The sequence below is a fragment of the Perca flavescens genome, chromosome 7, assembly GCF_004354835.1.
Source record: "Perca flavescens isolate YP-PL-M2 chromosome 7, PFLA_1.0, whole genome shotgun sequence".
Lineage (NCBI taxonomy): Eukaryota > Metazoa > Chordata > Actinopteri > Perciformes > Percidae > Perca > Perca flavescens.
Window position 1 is genome coordinate 33,354,680 of NC_041337.1, and position 23,091 is coordinate 33,377,770.

The 23,091-nt window shown below is 39.0% G+C and overlaps 1 protein-coding gene and 1 long non-coding RNA gene across 4 annotated transcripts; both read left to right on the top strand.

Moving 5' to 3' along the window:
• The first annotated feature begins 722 nt into the window (after positions 1–722).
• LOC114559302 (tumor necrosis factor receptor superfamily member 14-like) lies at positions 723–4,980 on the top strand. Of its 3 annotated transcripts, none has more exons than XM_028583897.1 (9): positions 1,091–1,138; positions 2,187–2,363; positions 2,701–2,818; positions 3,132–3,257; positions 3,426–3,581; positions 4,191–4,281; positions 4,384–4,615; positions 4,720–4,767; positions 4,860–4,980. In XM_028583897.1, exons 2-9 carry the CDS (start codon positions 2,325–2,327, stop codon positions 4,956–4,958), a joined length of 909 nt encoding a protein of 302 aa, XP_028439698.1. In that variant the 5' UTR covers positions 1,091–1,138; positions 2,187–2,324; the 3' UTR covers positions 4,959–4,980. The 3 variants fall into 3 exon arrangements, with proteins under 3 accessions (XP_028439700.1, XP_028439698.1, XP_028439699.1); XM_028583898.1 differs by having other exon boundaries at positions 1,098–1,138; positions 2,728–2,818; XM_028583899.1 differs by lacking the exons at positions 1,091–1,138; positions 2,187–2,363 and adding an exon at positions 723–803 and having other exon boundaries at positions 2,728–2,818.
• Positions 4,981–13,709: 8,729 nt separating this feature from the next.
• On the top strand, positions 13,710–17,449 carry LOC114559315 (uncharacterized). The gene is made up of 3 exons (XR_003693067.1): positions 13,710–13,767; positions 15,612–15,727; positions 17,138–17,449. It is a non-coding gene; the product is annotated as an uncharacterized LOC114559315 (long non-coding RNA).
• The last annotated feature ends 5,642 nt before the right edge of the window (positions 17,450–23,091 follow it).

A 23,091-nucleotide genomic window follows, 5' to 3' on the forward strand; every position in this document is an offset into this window, starting at 1 on the left:
AATCTCTCCCTTTTAACTGGCTATAGACCTCACCCTTCCAGTGAATTACAGGCCCATATCTTAGCTAGCTCTTGTGTCCAAACTACTAAAAAAGAAATGCAGGTTTCGTCACAAAGCAGGTTTTAGAAATATATAACCTGTGTAAATCAGGCTGAAGAACAAACTCCACTTCTGAAATGTTTCCTGTGGGCATTGAACCTATCATGGAGATGTTGGATAGAGCCGGAACACAACCAGTATGCACCGCCGCAGAGTATTGTGGACATTGGATGTTAATATACAATAATAACCCACAGTGAAGCCGCGAAAAACTGTAATGTATTCATTGTACGTTGTGTTATAACCAGTTCACCTGTGTTGAGCCCTTTTTAATAAAAAGATGGTAATGCAGGAGAACGGGGGTCGATCACAAATGCAGACAGTTGGAGGCAGCAGGAAGAATTCAGAGATTGATTGCGAATGGATTACAGGCAGTTCAAATGGTAGACAGGTAACTGGTAGACAGAACACAGCACTGCAACTAATTATGAGGAACAGACAGAACTGATTGAGTGGATCGGTACATGTGGAGAGTGGCTTTTGGAGGGAATGAGATGCAGGTGAGGAGGTGGGAGGGGAAGGCCAGGTTCAGCTGATTATTGAAGTGGGAACAGGTGTGTGGGGATGGGGGTGGCAATCAGGTGATGGAGGGAAAGTCTGAGGACATCTGGTGGATGGAGGGAGAAAGTCTGTAGGGAACAGGGCATGAGGCTGAAGAGACACAGAGACTGGGACCAGGACAGTCTCACCCTCTCCATTTGCTGGTTTATATTGCATTATACTATTTATAAAACATGCACTCCTGACCTCTGGTGGCTGAAGATAGTGTAACATGAAAGTTCCTTTCCATTTCTATTTTTTTCTTTTTCATCTGACCATGGCTACACAAAGTGCAGTGATTTTTCTAACAGATTTCATTCCAACCACTTCTATCCATGCATTTGATTTACAGTAGGTTGGAATTTCAACCATGCTTCACTGAGACAAACTTATTTCTCTCCACAGATACTTATGATGAGTGTCTTCAGAGGACATACCCTCACATGTCGTCCAACAGAGTATCAGAACGGGGATCGATGCTGTCCTACGTGTCCTGCTGGTAAGATCTGATTGAATGTTTAAGGAATATTTCTATGTGGAGTATTTTGTTTTACTGACTCTAATCCACCACTTGAGTGCAGACCAGTGGAGTCACTCTATTATGCTCTTGGTCATCAGTGTTTTAGACTCAATAGATAATAGCATGTCATTGATTGGTTGATCTAAATTTTCCTTGAGTATTCTCTAAATATTTCTGAGGGCGAACTCTTTATTGATGTGTTTTCAAGCATTTCAAACCGGTACACTTATGAGGTTTTAAATGTGGAAAAAATGAATGTTAAGTCAAATCATGTAGCCTACTTCCTGATTACATCATTTGATTGTTTTTACAGTTTGGTTGGAAGTGTCCTCCCTGAGTGTTAAGGGCTAAGTGTATTATTTGACATACACATTATTAAATGTATGAAATTGGAATTCACATTGTGGAGCCCAAATGGCCAACAATATGTGCTGCACCACCATGTTACTTTTTATTTCTTTGGTGAGATATTGGATCATTGGACCTCTTTGGGCGTGGTAGTTATTTAAAGGGAAGCATTCTGACTGCACCTTGGCTAAGAAGATGATGGTTAAAAGATAAATATAAAACGCACTAACATGTATCTCTTTGTAGTTTGACTACAAGTTTGAAGCTAATGTACTTCTTTGTGATTCATGCTGTTCTGAGTTATTACCTTCATAGTTGATAGAAAAGTCTGAAACATGAAACAAAGACAAAAATAAAGCAGACACTACTTTTTGGCTCTTTATTTCAAGCTATTCTGAAAGCCTCCTATTTCCTCACACCTTTGCTCCTCTGTGACATCACCGCCTCCACCCCGCCCCCCCCACCCCTCCTCAGTTATGGCCGACCTCAGTTGATTTCCTGCTCATGGGCCTGATTCAGTTTATTTTCCCTTTTTGTTTGATCTTTGTACAGCAGTGAGGTGTAAAAAGTATTTAGTAACACTCGAGGTATCAAAGTCCAGGTATCAAAGTCCAGAAAATCAACAGCTCAAGCTGCATTAGAGCAGGTGTCTACAACATAAATCTATCTGTGTTAACAGGTTTCTCATCTGATCTCTGCATGGATGGTATCTTTTTGTTACCAGATGGTGTTCCTGTTTTGGATTTTGCATCTCTGTTCCTCCCAAATCTGAGAGAGATGTCTTCAGCCCGTGGAAACTGTGATCCTACCTCATACAATGGTGTCTAGAAAACATTTGACAGTTGCACCATTGCTGGTAAAATAATCTTATTACAACAAGCTGTTTTTATAATTAATTCGTCACATTGCTCCTCTGCAACATTTCTTTCTTTGTAACCCTTTTCACTTCATGATTATCTTCGTCAATGTAGCTGTGGTAAAGGAAATATGGAGCTGTATTTAAAATTTAAACAAAAAAATAGGTCTAAAGTTCTTTTTAGGTTAAATGATGGAAATGTTTATAGTAGAAATGAAAGGCAAAGAATCTTACTCATTTGAGCTGCAGTGGATGTAGTTTTAATGATGTTTTTGTACATCTAACTATTTCTGGTTTCTATCATTTCAACAGTTTCTATCATGTATTTAATTTGCAGAATGTTCCAAACTTTCTTACTTCACAGATACTTGTGCTGAGTGTCTTCAGAGGACATACCCTCACGTGTCCAACAGAGTATCAGATCGGGAATCAATGCTGTCAAATGTGTCCTGCTGGTAAGATCTGATTAAATGTTAAAGGACTATTTCTTCCACTAGGTGCTGTCTTACTCCCATGGTCACAAGTGAAAGGTATCGGTGAAGGACCAGCATCTGACTGAAGTTTTATTCCAACAGTAAAAGAACCAGTCAAATAGATTATTCTTTTGTATTTCTTTAAACATACCAAGTAAAGAGAATGACACTGTAGTAGACAGTAGTACATGTCACTTTGCATACCAACATGTGCTTTAACCTCAAGATTATACATTTTAGTTTAATAGAAACATTATATTGCATAAAATTAAATTGTTGGTTTTCTTTTCAACAGGTAGTCGAGTTGAAAAAGATTGCACAGAGTTCAGACAGACTTCCTGTCTGCCTTGCACGGAGGGAACATTTATGACTCATCCTACTCATTTGATGAGGTGTTTGTCCTGTTTACACTGCTATGCAGGTAGAATTCTGTTAATATTTTCTAATTAATAGCAAATCTATGAAATTTAAAGGCTTATCACTGCTGGTCCCACTGTTAATTCTGTGTAAGAACTGAGAAAACTAAAGACTGGTTTAACAGTGTCATTGTGAAGTTTAGTGTGTATGTACCCTCTATATGTCTTGACAGATTTTGGTTTAAAGATGAAGAGGCCATGTACGACTACCTCAGATACAGTTTGTGAACCACTGGAGGGATTCTACTGTCTGTTCTTTATAGAGGACGGCTGTATGGAAGCACAGAAACACAGCAGCTGTCAACCAGGACAATATATCAGCCTTAAAGGTTAGTTTTTTTGTGCTAACTTTGATATAATAGGTATAAAGTTTTAAATGAGAACAGCGCAAAACCTTTTGTGGCGTGTTTCTCTTTAAATATCTGAGGGCCCAGGGACAATGTACCAACCGACCCAGATTGTAACAACCACAACCCTAAATTTGGCCTACTGCAACAATGTTGCAATCAAAAACCACGAGCACATAGACCAAGGGCAGGGAGATGGACATATACATATATTATATATACATATACTGTATATGAATTTTGAATATATGGAATGAATATTTAGATTCAGACTATTCCATATATTCAGACTCTGCATTTTATATATGTGGTAACTTCCTGAATGGCATAGCAGTATATATAATAGTAGTATATTAAACATTAGTTTGTTTAGAAATCTGGTATGATTTCTCCTTTACAGTGAATTCAAATCCCATCTTGCGCTGTAGTAGAACATCTCATAATACCTCAAAGAATGCCATGAGTCATTTTTGAATGTATTTTACTGTCTGATTCAGAAACCTCAACAATCAAAAAAGTTTTAAATCCACTGAAAGTCTGATGAAATGTAATGATGTCATACTGTATAATGATATGAATTTGTATTTGTAGGAACAGCATTAAGGGACACTGAGTGCTCTGACTGCAGAGATGGAACATTTTCTGATGGGACATTATTGACATCGTGTCAGCCACACACACAGTAAGTGAAGCTTCAGATCAGACATGGACACACCTGAACTCTTCCAACAGCAGCATGGTTCCCTACACATGGTCCTGTCAAAATGTCCCTCTATCATTCCAGATGTCAATCATTGGATCTTCAGCTGATAAAACAAGGAACTGCTTCAACAGATGCTGAATGTGGAGAACAAAGTTCAGGAGCTGTGATCGGCGTCGTTGTGGGGGGGCTTGTGATATGTTTAGTGGTGGCTGGAATATCTCTGCTCGTCGTGTTGATTCTCAGAAAGAAGGGACGATTAAAACATTCATGTTTTATTACAGGAAGAAAAAGAAATGCAGACAATCCCCAACAGGTATGCATTATATTCTTTACTATTATTACTCAGTCCATGTTACTGTATGTACAGTATAATGTAGAAATGTTAGTAGTAATTAGAGGATATCACTCTTTTATCAGTACTTCAAAAAGAATAAACATCCACATGAAGAAGAAGAACAGCTGCAGGTAAGACAGTAGTGAATTCTTCATTTAAATGTTCATGTCTTTACAAATGTATAATATGTTTTTGTTTACACTCAATTTATTTCTCTCCTCAGGAAGTGGCTGTGATAATTAAACACAGAGACAGTTCATCGGACACGTCAGAGGAAAGATCAAAACTCTTCACTCAGTCAGTGAAACTGAAGTCTGTGTAGACCACTGCTTTCACACAAAATCCTTGCAATGACCACATTTATCATAACAATATCTGCAGCACATTGGTCGAATGCTAGCACACTGTTTTTCAAAACTGATAAAAACAAATTCAAAACTGACTGATGAAAATTCTGCAGTAAACATATTGACATATGTAGAAAATCTTACACTGTAAACCTTTGATGTAAATTTTCAGCTTAAATCTTTAATGTTATGCAGGATCATACTGTAAATACCAATGCATTCTGGGAGAAAATGATATTACAGCACTATTTGCAAATGTTACAGATGACAGGTATTTACTGTTAATACCAATGCATCTTGGGAAAATAATAAAGGAAAAGGCGGGAATGACACTGCAGCCAGTATATTACTGTAAATTCAAATAATACAGTAAGAAACTGTATTTACAGTAAAATACCTTAACATTTAAAAACAGTATGCTTGGTGCAAATAAACAGTAGTTTACTGGCGAAGCTGCAGCCAGTATATTACTGTCAATTTACAGTGAAAAGTTTTACAGTGTAGAATATTTACAATAAAATGAAATCATTTGATTTTTTTCTGCTGATTTTTCATAGATTCTTAAACAAATTAAACAAACAGATTTTCATTCTGGATCACTTCTGAAAACCAAAAAGAATTCCGTTTGAGTCTGAGTTGTTTTGGTCAAAGGAGTTTACGTTGGGACATATATGAAGTGTTTTGGTGGTTGGAGTGAGTTTTGGAGGAACGATTCATTGTCTGTACCAACACATTTTTGGTAATGCCGACTGTATGAAGAATTTTTAAAAAAGTGACTTCAGTATTGACATTCTTTTTAGCAATCGTAAAAAAACTAATGCTGAATATTTGGATTGGTTATGGGTTACCAAGGATGTAATATTTACAGTTTGAACATTATATTAAGGTAAATAAAACAGGAGAAACTGTAATACTGCTCTCAGTTTCTCCAGTTTTTAATATTGTATATATTCTCAGTTTCTCCAGTTTCTGTTTTATTTTCTTTTTTTAAAATTCAGTACTGTAAGTATTGTATATATTCTACATTAATTGAACGTTTTTTGTTTACATTCAGACATTTTTCATTTTTTTTTTTACAGAAAGGTTTCTGTTTTTTATTGTTTATTTTTAAAGCAAACTGTAAGTTTTGGTCAAAAGGAAAAAATAAAAGTTTGAAATGTAGTGTTGGGTAGTTTGAGTGTTTAAATTACTATTTATAAAAAAAACTTTTTACTTTAAGTACCAAATTCAAAGTTTTTATAAATCTTTTTTTGAAAGGATCTGTTTTACTTTCAGATAATTTTTTCGGTTTCAGACTTTTTGACTCAACTCACACAGCCTAACAACAAAAAAGAAAGTTATTTTACTGTGGAGAGGATTATTTTTAATTTTATTTAAAGAAGGAAAAATTTCCATTTTAAAAATTGTATTGGACAACACATGGTGTCAAATTACACTATAAGAGCAATAAACTGATTTGCAGTTCGGCAGGAACAATTTTACTTCCATGTATGACATTGAAATGTATTACCACTCGGCAGTCAGTAGCGTCCGCTCAAAAAGTACCTGTGGGCTGGTGGCAGTTTTTTTTGTCATTAACACATAAAGGGAAAATAGGCAACCTGCTGTCTAAAATTTTTTTAAAGTTACTGGCATCAGTTTAAAAATCACATTAATAGTGGATACCATTATTTTCACCTAGCTGGTTTTTTACAGAGGACATGTGAAAGTTTTTTCTTTGAAATATTATCCTTATAAAGTAAAAAAATACTTATTTTTTTTTGTCATTACACATAAAGGGAAAATAGGTGGACAGCTGGAAATGAAGCATCGCTAGCACAAAGTTAGCATTAACTAACGTTAGCTTCACACTAGCTGGTGTTTTTACACCAATTTGTGTCAGCTCAAAACTTTAACGTGTAGTGGTCTTTGTTAACCTCTGTTTGTCAGAATGACCATAACTCGACAGTGGCTGCCTGCAGCCGTACAGCCTATAAATGTAAAACATTATAGATAACTAACATTGCTAGTGTTACCTTTTCATGGTTAGTTTAAACAACATAACTTGTCCTGGTCCGCTTTGTTAATCAATCAATCAATTAAAGCTTTTATTACGGACACACACGGTCCAGAAAACAGACAGTAAGACATACAAATACAAAAAGACAAGTTAGTGTATTCTGATACTTAAGTTAGGCTGTGGTAGAAGCCTTCAAAGTTTGCCCACTTGGCATATTTTGTAAAGCATAACTGTCATGCTGTTACATGTAACGTTATAGTGTAAAACGTAATTTATCAGGCCAGAGCATTAATGTAAAGTCATATTTGTCTACTCTATAAAAGGAGACCTTCTTCACTGCAGCCAGTGTCAAGTTATGGTCATTCTGACAAACAGAGGTTAACAAAGACCATAACGTTAATCTAAAAAAAACTTGAGCTGGACACTGGAATTAGTGTAAAAACACCAAGTGTGAAAACGTTAGTTAATGCTAACTTTAGTGCTAGCGATTTGATTGCCAATTTGTCCAGAAGCTGTGAACCTATTTTCCTTTTATGTGTTAATCACAAAAAAAAAAATGCCACTGAGGGGATAACGTCGCACGGTATCTATTCAAAAAATGCTAATGGCACCTGTGGGCTGGTGCCAGTGAATACTGTGGTGCTATAAGTCATACATGGAAGTGGGAGCTTTATTGTTCCTGCTGAACTGCACAATCTGGGCACGTTTATTGCTCTTATAAACAATTGGCCCCCATTTGTTGTCCAAAAATTTTTTAAATGGAACTTTGTCACAAAAGAAAAACAGAAAAAGAAACAATAAAAAGAACTTTAATATCACAGTTTTAACACGGTTACAGCTGCTGGCTCCAGCTGGACCGATGGACAGAAAGCTACACGGGTCCAACTAGTCCAGTTCTAGTCCTTTCAGACTGATGTTGCACCATCACTGGTTCCATCTGTGTCTGCTGTGTAGATTTGAATGAGTTTTGGATTTCATCCGTAAAAAAATGGCTTCTCTTGCTGACCTGGAAAGGTCACTGCTCTGCTTTACTATGAAAAAGAAAATTTAAAGGATGAACAATAGTTAGTATAATTTTACTCACTGAATACTTACAGGTAGTTATTTTATGAATACTACCTTTTAAGTTATAGATTGGGTTAATTTGTGTATTCCTTGAAAATATAAATCATTGCTAAACCTAACTCTCCCATGTTGTGTCCCATTTTGACAATACTACTCACCCTACTTTATAATATATACTGGAAAAAATTGTTACAAATACTCTGCATTACTTGTGTCCCTGTAATTATTTGACCCTGTTCTAAATGAAGAAACAAAACAAAAACAGCAGTTAATGTTTTACATTAAATTGGATGGTACGTTAATGTTAACTGAGTATAGAAGAAATAAAACCGGCATCATGGGGGATTCCTAAGGTCAGGTCTCAGTTATTTGTAATTATTCTCCTAGCAACAGCCACCGCAGCATATCCCATAATTACCTAACTGACTAATCAGTGCCCCCTGGTGGACATTTAAGAGCTATGGGGTTTCCCACAGTGTTTTATGGAGCTGGTGGGCCACCTCATCTTAATCAAAGACCACCTTTGTTACATCATCAAAATGAAAACAATAATCAACACGGAGCTTTGAGGGGGTTTCACATACGCCAAGTCTTTAATGAGTGTGCTCTGTTGAGGCCATCAAACACTAAAACTCAGTTGATCAGCAGGTGTTAGTGAGGACTACAATAGGACTGTATATAAACGTCACTGTAGCTGACTCTGGTCTCCAACTTCTCCCCAGGTATGTCTATTAAAACATGGACGGAGACAACTCTCTTTTTGCAGATGTGGATCTACAGGGGGGTAAGAGGGGGTAGCTGACCCCCCACTGTAGGGCCTTGCCCCCCCCCCAGCTGCCCCCCTAACTTTGTTGTTAAAAAACTGTACTTGTAAAAACAAACTGCCACTATGTCCACAAGCTTCTTAAAACATTGAAACAAACAATTCATTTATATTAATTAATAATAAATAATAATTGTAGCTCCCTGCCCCTCAAATACTTAGCTACGTCCCCTGAATCAAACGTAATAAATGTAATGTATGCTAAAGGCGAGTCAGCATCAACAACAGCGGGTCTATTACGTTAGCCAAAAGTCAAATCGCTCCCTCGTGATTTGTAAGAGCATTCTGCCCTTTGATTAGTTTGGATTTTAGTAAAGACAAGAACAGCATAATACTAAATATTACAAACTGGCATGTTTGTTTCGGTGGCTTTACGTTACAACACACTACACAGTGCTTGCTGAAACCCAGTGGCGATTTTAGACCCTTTTTAGGGGGGCTCAAGCCTTGTGTGCATGTAATAAATCTCTTCTGATGTTATGTTAGTGAGGCGTCCGGTATACTCGCCGCAGACGACGTCGTGCGCAAATGTGACGTCATGGGAGCGCCGTAACTGTTTATACTCTCGCTGTTGGTCACTAGTTGCAGTCTTCTCCTGAACAGAGGTGGCGCTAATGAGGAAAGACTACCGACTTTGCTATTTCTACGGACTAGAAGAAGAAGAAAAAGGTCAACAACGGCAGAACTGGCAGCAGCATTGACGTCAATGTTTCGATTTAATTTGATGACCTACTAAGTGGGATCAAGCCTTTCATTCACCATAAAATAATTCATCTTAACCCGGTAAGTTTACAAGAGAGACTTGCAGTCACTCTGAGAGAGTTGCCCTCGAGCTCGTTCACACTTCCTGTTTCCACTTTGTTGCCGCTGAATAAAATAGAGTGGTGCACGACCTCTGGTCGCACACTTAAAATCCTGACGCGTCAGCGACATCTGTCATTCTGACGTCACATTGGCGCACAACAGGTCAGCTGCGCCGACTGTAAAAAGGCCTTTAGGCTACTTATTAGCTACAGGGCCCTACAGTGTAATGTAATACAAGGATAACCAGAGCTTTTCACATCTTGACTTTTGCAGGCCAGAGTAGCTGGAGAGATTAGCTGGAGCCTAAAAGTGGGGATATTGCTAGCCAAGGAAATTCTGAGTAGTGCACAAGATGAAGAGAATGAGGGAAATGAAGAAGGAGAAGGCAGTAAACTGGAGAGACCAGACGGGTCAGAGCAGGAGGAGACCACAGAAGGAGATGCAGAAATAAGTGAAAGAGAAGAAGGACAGGAAGGATTGACTGTGAGGGATGGAGAGGAGGCTGCAGATTCAGAGAGAGAGACAGAGGCAGGGAGTGATCAGGAGGAGGCAGATGAAGATGATGAGGAGGAAGAGGCCTGCAGTTACCCCTGGACCATATGGTATATGTTTATATTCTCCTTCCATATAAATTGCAGTACAGTTTATGGCTATTTCCATTCTGTTGTATATTTTATAGGGTTAGATATGTAAAGATTTACATATATACATAGATTATCTAATGATGTTTTACAGTTTCCCTATCAAAGCATTTGTTTGACCTTTTGTTTGATCATAATTACTGATAAAATAAGACACGTTCTGTTCTATTTGTCTGTATCAGTAAATATGATCAAGCCATTAATTCAATTTCAGCTAAATTCAATTTTATTTATAGTATCAAATCGTAACAAGAGTTCACTCTTCTCAAGACACTTTACAGATAGAGTAGGTCTAGACCACACTCTATTATTTACAAAGACCCAACAATTCCTCCAAGAGCAAGCATTTGGTGCAACAGTGGCGAGGAAAAACTTCCTTTGGGCTGAAACCTCAGACAGACCCAGGCTCTTGTTGGGCAGCCATCTGACGCTGCCAGCTGGGCCACAGATATAAATATAGAGAATTATGATTCATAATAATTATAGCAGTTGCTATTGTCGCGCTAATCTGGGGAGGTGTGGCTGTCTTCTGTGTACCTGTCATTTCTGTCTCCTGGGCCCAGTTTTTCAAGAAATTTAATCTGGATCAAATTGATATGGATTTGGAAATCCCATGTTTTGCTATCCAGGATCACCTGATCCATTTTACTTTTATGCCAGTTTTTTAAAGGAATATTGGATTGGATCACTGTGATCCAAATACCAAATATTAGGATTACCAAATCCTGTTTACCAGAGCCTTAAATGGAACCAACAGTTTAGCTTACTGGCTTAGCAACGAACAACAGGTAGGCAAAATACTGGTGGCCACAAATAGCCATTGTTTGTTTTAATTTTAAGAAATGGAAACACTGTAATTAACAGAAACATTTTACATTCTTTATTTGTTATGTTTTTTTTATTGTGTTTTTTTTTACCATATCTCATTAGATGTGACATGCTTCACATATGCTTCAAATATGAAGAAATGTATATATCATCAGTAAACATTGATTTTGTGATCATTCACTTAAAAGAAAAAACTCTCTGATGTTATTTGGTTTGAAAAATCACAACTGAATCCACCCTTCTGATGGGATCAGGATAATCCTGTTTTTTGGATCAAATAGATCCCAAACCAAGTTCAAAGTTTTGAAAAACCCAAAGGGCAGGTTTGATCCAGATCAAATGTAAGATTGGATTACATGGTCTGATCTTAGTTCGGAATCCCTCTTTTGCTTTTGAAAAACCCATTTCCAAGATTTGATCCAATCTGTGATCTGAAATCCCACTGGATTACTTTTGAAAAACTGGGCCCTGCATGCCGCCTCCCCTGAGCGTGCTCTGCATGACAGCCCTCTAGTGGCTGTGCGCGCACTCTGGTGCAGGCTCAACCAGGTGAATTGAATTAGGGAAATTAGGAGCTCGTGCTTAGTCAGTGGCTCAAATAGGCATTAGTTCACTGTGAGGGGAAGACGGACAAAGAGGACGGCAGAGGTACAAACTCTTTTATTGTGAGGAACTGGGACTTTTGATCATGACGGGCTAGCGGTAAGCTCATGTGGAATCTTGTTTCACAGACTCTCATTTTCGGATCATTTTCTTTGTTGGTCCGTTTGTTTGTGTAGTTGTTTGTCTGTTTGGTATTAAATGAGGGAAATGTGTTAATGTTGCATGTGTTAATGTTGCAGATAAAGCTTAGATTGATGACTGCATGGTTTAAAGGAAATGTTAAACTGAAAACACTAAATGTTTGATAGTTTCTAGTAAAATCCTGGGTAAAACCAAGCTGTGTTGCCTGTAAAATGCATTTGATCTTTTATGTGATGAAAATACCTTTTGTCTAAAATGCTTTTGTGTTTGTTTTTCTTTCTTTATTTAAAGGTTTTCACCTGTTTCCTGATCCTATTGTATCAACTGATAAAAGGAAAAGAATAAACATTCTTCTGAGTGAAATCCCAAGTCTGGTCCTTTTCAAGTGTGGGCACCTCACAGCTACAAAACACTTGGCAGTGAAAACTGTGGCATCAGTGAAGACTCTACAAAAAGCCTGCCACAAGAGGGGAGGATTTCCACCTGGGGGCCTGGAGGGAAGCCAACTATCTGTCGTCCACCCGTCCGTCCAACAGCCAGAAAAGCAACATGGCCGAGTCCAAGTCACTCAAGAGTTGAAAATTGAGCGAACAACAGCAAAGAGACTTTTTTTTTTTTTTTTTTTTAAGTGTTTTCACACAATTCGACTATACCTATATTAAATTGATTTTCCTATTTCCATGCTATGGTCACGAGAAAAAACTGGGGGGGGGTCTTCCACTGACTCCTTTCTTCCGCCGCCGCGAAGTAGCTTCTCCAGGGCCTACGCCCCCACAACTGTTTAAGTTGGCTTTGAAAAAGTCTTAATCTTTCCTCTGTGCCTTCACAGAAACTATTTTTTTGTCGCCGCCCTCGCGGTCTTTCTATTTAAAATTTATCAGAGTCTAACTCGGCCCCTGTTGGGGACTTTTAAAAATGTAACCGGCGTAACAAGGTCTGCTTTTTCAAGAATCATAAATTAAATAATGTATACAGGTTTACTAGGTCGACTTTTTCACGAACTCATAAACTCAAAATGTATACAAGCTAAACCAGGTCGACTTTTTCACGATCTCCTACATTTTAAATAATACAAGCAATACATGCTTCCCCTGTCGGGTCACAGTTATGAGCCATGCGACATGACAAAACAATACACTGTAAACTGCAGCAGTTTCCCCCTGCGGGGTCACAGGCTGTAGTGCCGAATATTACTCAGGATCAGAATTATATTCCTGTGGAATTGTGGCTGTTTCCCTGACTGGAAACTGTCCCAGGTTAAAGACACACCTCTGATTTCAGGTTTACTCCAGGTCACAGACAAAGGTCGTTTTGCATTTCCTTTGTTCTAATCACGTCTGGCCCTGCAGGGAGTGGCTCCCCAAAACCAGAAACAATAGTTACCTTTCCTGTGGGGACAATGAGTCTTCTTCATATGCTAAATGTCAGACATGACCTGATACTGTGTGTGTGTGTGTGTGTGTGTGTGTGTCCTTGAACAATAATCATGGTCGTCAGAGTTAATTAATTTATTTGCTCTGACATTCTTTAATGTAACCTACTTTATTTCTATACTTCAACCCATATATTTTTTTCTTTTTACTATTATCATTCACTGACGTTATTTCCTATAGTGGATATTATGAATATTGTTAAAATGAAAATATTCTGTTTAGGAGGTGTGACTGTATCTGTGAAAGATTTGTTTGTCAGTGTAACATTCTTTAGTGTTTTAAATAAAAATTAAAAAAGAACCCGCCTACACCTCGCTGCTGATTGGTTGAAAGGGTTTCTGGCAGCTTGTCAACTAAACTGAGGGAAGTGAAGGAGGAAGGAGGACATTTTGGAAAACAACAAACGAACAATAAAAGGGAACATATTGAACCACTAATGAAACACAGGTGAGTCAAGATATTTTCTATAAAGATGGTAACGCGTTACGCCTACATCATTACTGATGCCAGTTGTTATGGTTACTGCTAGATATGTTCTGGATTATCAACCAGGCTACCAAAAGTTAAAGTGAAAGTAGAAGTCCTTTAGGAGCGGCTCTAGTCTCTTTATATTAAATGGAGAGATACACCAGGAATGAATCCGCTTCAACTGCAGAAATCTTGAATTAAAGATTACGTCGAAATGTAGTCCGTATGCGTATGGTAGGTTACACAAATAAGGGTGAAGTCGTCCTCATGTGTGAGCGTGAGCATCTAAAGCGAAACCCGCCGTACTGTAATGAAGGCAAAGTATTATTTAATAATCCTATATGGCTGGATCCTGGTCAGTGGGATTAATTGTGGTCAAATTGTTACAGTAGTAGTCGGTGTCAGGGGAGGGAATACATGTGAAACAGCTGGAGGAGGGGGGGTAACTACATTAAGGGGGTCCAGGGACATGACATCCCCAGAATAAATTGGTTATTTTAATACACAAATTAAGCCTTTTGGAGCGTTTTGAGATCAGAATCCAATGAGAAAACATTTAGAAACCAAAAAGGAAACTCCAAGGCACTCTCTTCAGAGAAATACAAAGCCTTTATTTATGGCCTGGAACTATCCTATGGCGAGGCACTACAGGGAACACCATAATAGTGATCCATCGACCGTACAGATCTGTGAAATTGATCATATTCCATTGTCACTGAGGAAAGGGGACAGACAAAAAAAAACTAAACCAGAGAGAAAGTTTCTGGATTGATAAACTGCAGGCTACTAGTTATCCAGGCTTAAATGAAGAACTTGATCTCAGTGTTTTTCTTTAAAACCATAGTGTTTATTTTTTAATTGGATCCATCTCTATTTGTATCTGTGTTGTACATGTTTTGAATTTTGAATTTTATCTTGATTTGCAGTCAAATACACTGGTCTATTTATGACCAATGAGGACATCTATTGGTCATTCTATAACCCTACAACTTGTGAATCCTCCTCTGCCAAAATGAAGGCTTTTCATTGGCTATGTTTCTTGATTGGTCTGTTTGAAAGCGTATAAGAAGGGGTCTTCCTGTTTGGAAAATTGATTGACTCCCTGACGAAGGCTTGTATGCCGAAACGCGTCGGAGTATTTTGGGACTTGTGATGACCAGGCCATAAATAAAGGCTTTGTATTTCTCTGAAGAGAGTGTCTTGGAGTTTCCTTTTTGGTTTCTACATTGTGATTGTCCCTTCCAAAGAGCACCTCAAGCTAAGTTTTTTGAATCCGGGAAGCGCTCCGCTACAGACATTTGAGAAAACATTTAGTTTTGATAACCATTGTAGCTGTGCTGTAGCCCACAGGTTCTCAAACTGTGGCACAAGTAGATAGATTGATACTGTAGATGGATTTTATAATCATAAATTAGGAAATGACTCTGTTACAAGCAGCGAGGTACAAGGACATACACACATACTCACTCACACACATACAGAAAAAACAAGATTTATACTAGAAATAAATAAATCAGATACAATAAAATAGCAAAGGTAAAAAATGCCAGAACTGAAATAAAATAATTACAGTAATGAAAGGAATGTACATGTGTATATTATAAGTGTAGAATAAAATCTACAACCTACCTACATAGTATATATAACAAAATAAAATATGTATAATAGTAATAATACTATGATCAGTTAAAAGCCTTTAATTTGAAAATCACTGTTTAAAGCTTTGAAGTGTAAGAGTGTGTAGCCTTACCGTGTTGTTGTGTGTGTGTGTGTGTGTGTGTGTGTGTGTGTGTGTGTGTGTGTGTGTGTGTGTATATGAGCAGAATGTGATGCTTCTCGGGGACTTCAACACTGACCGGCTACCTTGCTAAGAAGAACTAGAAGAATGTGCGTCTGATTACAGAGAAGAACCTCACTTGGCTCATTCCACCTATGACAGGTAAACTCACACTCCTTAAGGCTTGGCCCCCATCAGACCCATCACTCTGGGCTATAAGCTTTTCAGTAACTACATTTACATGCACTTAAAGCTTTAGTGCGTAACTTTTTGATATTAAAAAAATGTCCGTTACATTCAAGCCATGGCCAAATGAGTTGATCCAAAGCTAATTAAGACTATCAGTTCCACACATTTTTATTTTCTTTTTTTCTTTAAGACTTTTTTGGGGGGCTTTTTATTTCAGAGTGAGAGACAGTAAATAGACAGGAAAGGTGGGAGAGAGATGGGGGAGGACACGCAGCAAAGGGCTGCAGGTCGGATTCGGCCCTACATGGGGTGCACGCTCTACTGGTTGAGCTAGAGGTCTCCCAGCTCCACACAACTCTCTCTGGATTACTGTATTAAATACTGGAGAGAGTCGTCTCCCCCGCCCCCTCCTCCCCAGACTCGAAGTTCACGGAGGTTGCCAGGTTGAGAACGCAGCATCCAACAATGTTGCTAGACACTCGTCTCACATAGCCAGATATTACTCCACCTCACAGCGGAGTAGCTAACATTAGATGCTGGCTATATTGACAGTCATAAAAGCCCATAGGCTCACGTGGAGCTTTCTACCTGACTGACAACCACCCTATCGCGATTAAAATAACTGCAACAAACGCTAAAAAATCATAACCTTGCCGTCCTCTCTACCCAGTTTACAGCCACCCTTTCTTGGCTTCAAATAACTCACCGTTGTCGGCTACGGCGAGGCTGTCTCCATCTTTCTAATCTCCAATATTCACCCCGGTTTTGTAACGTCTCTGGTCATGCAACTGTTAGAATCATGCCAAGGTTTTTTTAGGTCGGGTAGAATCTATCTCTGTTGATGCCGTTGGTTTGTTTGCTGCTTCCATGGCTGTACTACAGCTAGCACCCTGGGTTTGTATTTTTACAGATATATCTGGCAACCTGCCCGGCTGTCAAAATAGGAAGTTGACACCAACACACAGGCTAAAACACAAACAGACAATCCGTCACGGAACAGAAATTTCAAAGGAGAAAATACTGGCTTTAGCATTGTTGTCAGAAAACATGTTTCCTTAATATCTGATAACATATTGTGGTCATTTTTGGATTTGATACAGTACATACTGTATATTACATATTGGACCATTAAAAGAAACCATGTGAGAGGTTTAGAGGAAATGTCTCCTCAGTGGAACTGAAAACAACTCCTAGAAATCTGAGGCATTGGACTAACCAACAACAACAAGCCTCTTCTTTTTGGAAGAGGTCACAAACCAACCAGTTTAAACCCCTGGTTTAATTTGCAGTGACCAAAGTCCACCAACATCTCCAGCTGCATTAGATCAGGTCTCTGCTGTGTGTAGTGTAATCTCTACATGGTTGTCTTCTTTTTGTTTCCAGATGGTGTTCCTGTTTTGGATTTGACGTCTCTCTTCCTCCCAAATCTGAGGGAGATGTCTTCAGTCCATATAACTGAGATCCTGCCGTATACAATGGTGTTAAGAAAACATTTGACAGTTGCACCATTGCTGGTAAAGTAATCTTATTACAGCAAGCTTTTATTATAATTCATTCATCATATTTCTCCTCTCCAACATTTCTTTCTTTCTTTCTTTATATTTCTTTCTTTCTTTCTTTATAACCCCTTTGTTCCGGCTGTAAGCAGTCTAACAAAGTGCTATGGGACTAAACTAGGGCTGCAGCCAGGGGCGTCGGACTGGGGGTAAAACCAATACTGATTACCAGGGCCCAAGGGGAGAGAGGGCCCTTGAAATGTCTGGAATATATTTTATTTCACCTGGATATTTTCATTTCCTAATTAAATTTCAAAATGCATGTCAGATGAAATGTAAAGTTAGTGTATTGGCTGAATAACTTGGTTGATTGACTGACTACATTTTCTATACAAAAAAGACTATCTAAGGTCTCACCCACCCCTTGCTAATGCGCCAAATGGTTTAGTCCATCTGCACGCATTTTGTTTACGTTAAATCAGTTGAGCGTCTGGTGGAGCGCAAACTTCTGCTGTAGAAATGTCTTTCTCAAAGAAAGCCAAATCAGGCTACCAAAAAGAAAGGAAAGACAGGAGGGGGAGAGAAAACGAAAGGAGGGGAAACAATTGGTAACTGACTTCTTTTCAAAGAGAGGTGAGCACAAACTAGAAAACCAAATCCATGGTGCTAAACTGCTTGAATATCTCCGTGACCGTTAGTGCTAAAAATGGACTGAGACAACCCTTATAAAGAGCAGAACATACACTTTCAAATGATAATTTGGTTATACATGTAATCTGAGCTAAAGGCTAAATAAATAAACTACACTAACAATGCTGTTTTCATATAACACACCATTGTAATAGCCTAATTTAAAACATGTTTAATTTTAAATTAATAGGCTATAATATCTATAATTAGCAATAATAGGCTAATCAGCGTCATAGGTAGCTTGGTAGCTCATCGGTAGATACATATGTCAACATTATAGTTATGTCAGATTCAGTAGATGTTAACATTGTGAAACACCTGGCCCTCAGTTTCAGAAACTGTCCAACCAGGGAGCAACAGACCCCTCATCATCCTCTTTGGATTTGAAACAAGGGAAGCTTATATCCAAATTAAAGCAAACCATGTTTAGCCATTTTGACTGAAAGGTGTTAAGTAACCCTAACATCTTAGTGTGTTTTATTATATTAGGTTACAATTAGGATAAGAGGTTAATATCAGATGTATTATTCATAGAGAAAGATGATGGAGAACATCTGACTGAGGATGATGGGAGTGAAGACAGCAGGGAGCATGAGTGTTGCTCTGAGCACAGTGTGGAAATGAGAGCTGAGGAACTGGAAAGTAGGCAGAGCAGTGCAGACCAGTTTTTGCCAGAGGATCCAGGACTATGGCCAGATAAATTAACAGATGATCAGAGAGACACCATAGTACATAGGCTGGCAAGTAAAGGTACAGAGAAAACAAACAAAATGTAGGAGTAACCACAGTAAAGTAGGCTAGAGAATGTTGAGAAAGGAGGTTTGAAATGTGTGTTATCAAGCTACTCTAAGCATTACAGTTAATAGTTATTACCCTATAAACATCTAGGCCTACAGATTCATGTGTACAGAGGCCCGATTTTTTTTATTTATTTATTTTTTTTGGGAGGGGAGTGAGGTGAGGAACATGGGGGCCCATCAGGACTGCCTATGCATAGGGCCCATGGTCTTGTGCTACGCCCCTGGCTGCAGCTATCGATTCTTTTTGTAATCGATTAAGCTAGCACTTTATCGATCGATTAATCGGATAATTTTTTTTTTCCCAAACTAGGGGAAAAAAGCAACATTTGTATTGCCTACATTGCTTACAATATCATCTTTCAAAAAACTAAACATATTAAGTGCATTTAAGTGCCATATTACATTGTTTTTAATCAACAATCAGCTGTTTTTCCGAAGGGATAGTCAACGCGTCAGCTCTTTAGATCAGATCGTGGTCTCCACTACGTATTTTCTTGTCTTTGATTTTGGTAGTGGTTGTGTTTGGTGTAGTTTCATCGTCCATACCACTCTGTGATTTACTTTTGTCGTTCCGCTTCGTGCAATGGATGATTAAGTTAGACTCCATGTTTTCTGTTGAGATGCTAAAGCACTGACGTCGTGCTATTATCGTGGTAAGCTAGTTTGATTTTGCAGTAGACACACTGTACAGAGTTTTAGTTTCAATTACTTTTGAACAGATTACAAACTTTGGACACTTTCTGTCGTTTTCTCCAGCCTGTCTCTTCTCTTAGCCCCTCGCTATTTACGCTCTGGCATGTGTCGCCAGCAGCAGACTGAGCCGCGTCTGTGCGACAGTAATAATGCTCCGTGCGGAAACACGTCACCGTCACCGATACAACGTTGGTAACATTGATTTAACGAAGCTTCGAGGCAAGTCATTTTGCATCGAGGATTTTTTGTAATCGAGTTATTCGAGAAATCGTTTCAGCCCTAGACTAAACACTGAGAGATGCATTATTAAACACACTGTGACGCGCTCGAGATTGTACAATGATTTATTCCTCTTCTTCTACACGTAAAATACAACTAGTACTGCAGTTACCAAATAAAGTTACCTTTTGAGTAGAAATAATTGCGTTAGGCCGGTTACACACTGCAGGCGTGGCGTGAGCGTGCTGTTTCTGTTGCGTGTCAGCTGTGTGTCAGCTGTGTGTCAGCTGTGTGTCAGCTGTGTGTCAGCTGTGTGTCAGCTGCGAGGATTTTGTCTGTCTTTACACACCAGAAACGTGTCTGACGCGGTGCTGCTGCTGCTAGCCTTGTCTGGACACATGGGTGTTTCCCATTGATAACATTAAATACCATGTTAAACATAAATATATACTGATTTGATTACAGCAAAGACAACGTCGGCAGTATTGACGGCAAAATAGGCTACAGAATATTTCTGTATTGACAGGTGCAATATTAGGAAATCAATAAAAAAAAAATGACATTCATATATCTGCATTTATATCAAAACCTAGAGGCTTTCAAACATCAACATGTCATTTATTAAATGTATTTGTGTCTAAATGACATATAAACATATTTTCCTATTCTATTTTGCTATTCTATTTTCCCGTCTCGCGTGAAAAATAGGCGTTGGTTCTATTTCTAGCAGACGCGCGTCTCACGCCGGCAGCGTGTAAGCTCTAACCTGTTAACATGGGAGCCGAAATATAAACGGAGACACGCCACGCAGCTGACACGCAAGCACGACGCGTCCAGTGTGTAACCGGCCTTAGTGCGGCGGTCAATTCAACATTCGCTCCCAGACTCCCCCCCTCTCTGTCAAAGCCCCAAAAACCAACAGGTGAACAGGTGAAGCAAACAAATATGTTATCACTTCCGCTCAAACTGTGATGAAAACGCCCACCACCTCCAATATAAGTGCACAATATAATAATCAATAAATAATATAAATGAGACCATAAACAACATACAATATGTGGCTCCTACACTCTTTGCTCTCTCTCTCTCTCTCTCTCTCTCTCTCTCTCTCTCTCTCTCTCTCTCTCTCTCTCACACGCACGTAAAGGAAAAAATACTTAAACTGACCCGGCGGTCCGCAGTCACAGGTTTGTATCATGTGGATGCGTTGACAGTGTTGTTGTCATTACTTAGAATTCCTCATGGGGCCGGCAGAAACTACACACTATAGTTTTAAGTCTGATTCAACTTTTGGAGAAAAGCAACCCGACATCACCCTGTGGTGGACGATCATGTGACCAGAGATCAGACTCATCTGGAGGAAATGGGGGAATTATGTTAAACTGAAACAAGGAATGTGGTGTATAATTGTATGAAATGTATGATGTAAATTGGCTAGCAATTTCGCCAATCAAATACCAAGAAATAGGTTGCTTCAAAATCCGTGATGGGACTGAGCTCGAATAACAAAATCGCTGTCAATCAAAAGGAGATGCAGTCTTTCGACAGACCCTCCAATCATCACGCAGAATCCCGTAGTCCATGCCAGCCCACTCCTCCATTGACCCCCAGAGACGCTGAGCGTCTGTGGGCGGGACATAATCACAGCATTTATCCAATGACCATCTAGTTTCGGAGCACTGAATAAAACTGATCAAAGCAGCCCCATTGAAGTCCATGGACACCAGGCTTCAACAGGGAAATGCACTGAGACGCTACGGGAATGTATGAGAAGGAAATCGAGTCAGTAGACCTGCTAAATGTAGCTGATTCTGAATCAACTGGTCTTGGAGATGAACGTGTTCTAACGCATTTGTAGTCAATAAAATGTTAACACAATAGTACATATTTTACCATTAATCTTTTGACATTGAGGGAAGCTGAGGTTCCCTTGCAGTCTAAAAGAAATCGCCACTGCTCTGAAGGTAATAATAATAATATTAATAGATTTTATTGTAGAACACTTTTCATTGACAAATCAATCCCAAAGTGCTACAGGAGAAAAACAAAGAAATAAAGACAAACAATAACACAAATAGAGATTTATGAGAAAACTTGCTAAAAAAGAAAGGTTTTTAGGCCCTTGTTGAAAGAGTCAGTAGTTTGTGGAGCTCTCAGGTGGTCTGGGAGGGATCTCCACAGGCAAGGAGCAGCTGAGCAGAAAGCCTGATCCCCCATGGTGCCGAGTTTGGTCCTGTGGGGGTGAAGAAGGACTTTGTTTCCGGAGCGGAGGTTACGTGAGGAGGTTTGTGGTGTGAGTAGCTCTTTAAGTAGGGAGGGGCATTACCATGGATGCACTGATGGGGGAGTAGGGAGATTTGAACTCAGTCCTGTATGAGACAGGAAGCCAGTGGAGTGAGTGAAGGATGGGTGTGATATGGTCGTACTTTCTCATCTTCATTAGGATCCTAGCTAGAGCTGTTTTGGATGTGTTGTAATTTTTGAAGACTCTTGCTAGGAGTCCCGCTGAGGAGAGCATTACATTGCAGCCGTAAAAAAGGAAACACAAGCCCTTAACAGCCCATGAGTTTGTGTAACAATAGGAGACTGTGTCCTGCAACAACAAAGGAAAGTCCCTTCAACTCTTGCTTCATCTCTTTTCTTTTTCTCCGCTGCTTTCCGTGCTGCCTTCACGTGCAGTTGGAAATTTAGACAGATTTCTATCAGATTTATTAATATAATTTCAACAGCTTCTATCAGTGAATTTCATTTGCAGTGTGTTGTATGTTCTAACCAGGCTTCTCTTCACAGATACTTGTGCTGAGTGTCTTCAGAGGACATACCCTCATATGTCATCGAATAGAGTATCTGATCGGGGATCAATGCTGTCCTACGTGTCCTGCTGGTAAGATCTGATTGAATGTTCACTAGCGCCACGGAGGGCAGCCAAACACCTGCCCCCACACTGCCATGACACAGAGCTGCATTTACATTGGCAAAGTATCCGTTTTATTAGAAACATCATATTTCATGAAATTGTTGTTTTCTTTTCAACAGGAAGTCGAGTTACCAAACATTGCACAGAGTTCAGACCTACTTCCTGTCTGGATTGCGATGAGGGGACATTCATGAATCGTCCTACAGGACTAACAGAATGTATTCCCTGTGGACGCTGTATTTCAGGTAGACTTCTGTTTATATTTTCTAATTATTAGTTCAAATGTATGACTAAGCCTAGATTTAGTAGGATTATCACTGCTGGTCCCACTGCTAATGCTGTGTAAGAACTGAGAAAACTAAAGACTGGTTTAACAGTGTCATTGTGAAGATGCAGAAAGTCATTTAGAAGAGTTTACTGCACTGCAGAATTACAGACTGCACCCAGAAACAAAGACCTCATGTGTTATGAAATACTGTGAGACCAGTGAAGACTATTTTGTGTCATAAAATCTTCTTTCCA

Coding starts and splice junctions, on each gene's coding strand:
- LOC114559302 (XM_028583897.1), top strand. CDS start 2,325: ATGGTGTCTAGAAAACATTTGACAGTTGCACCATTGCTG. Junction 4,282..4,383: donor TCGTGTCAGCCACACACACA/GTAAGTGAAGCT, acceptor CTATCATTCCAG/ATGTCAATCATTGGATCTTC. Junction 4,768..4,859: donor AAGAAGAAGAACAGCTGCAG/GTAAGACAGTAG, acceptor TTCTCTCCTCAG/GAAGTGGCTGTGATAATTAA.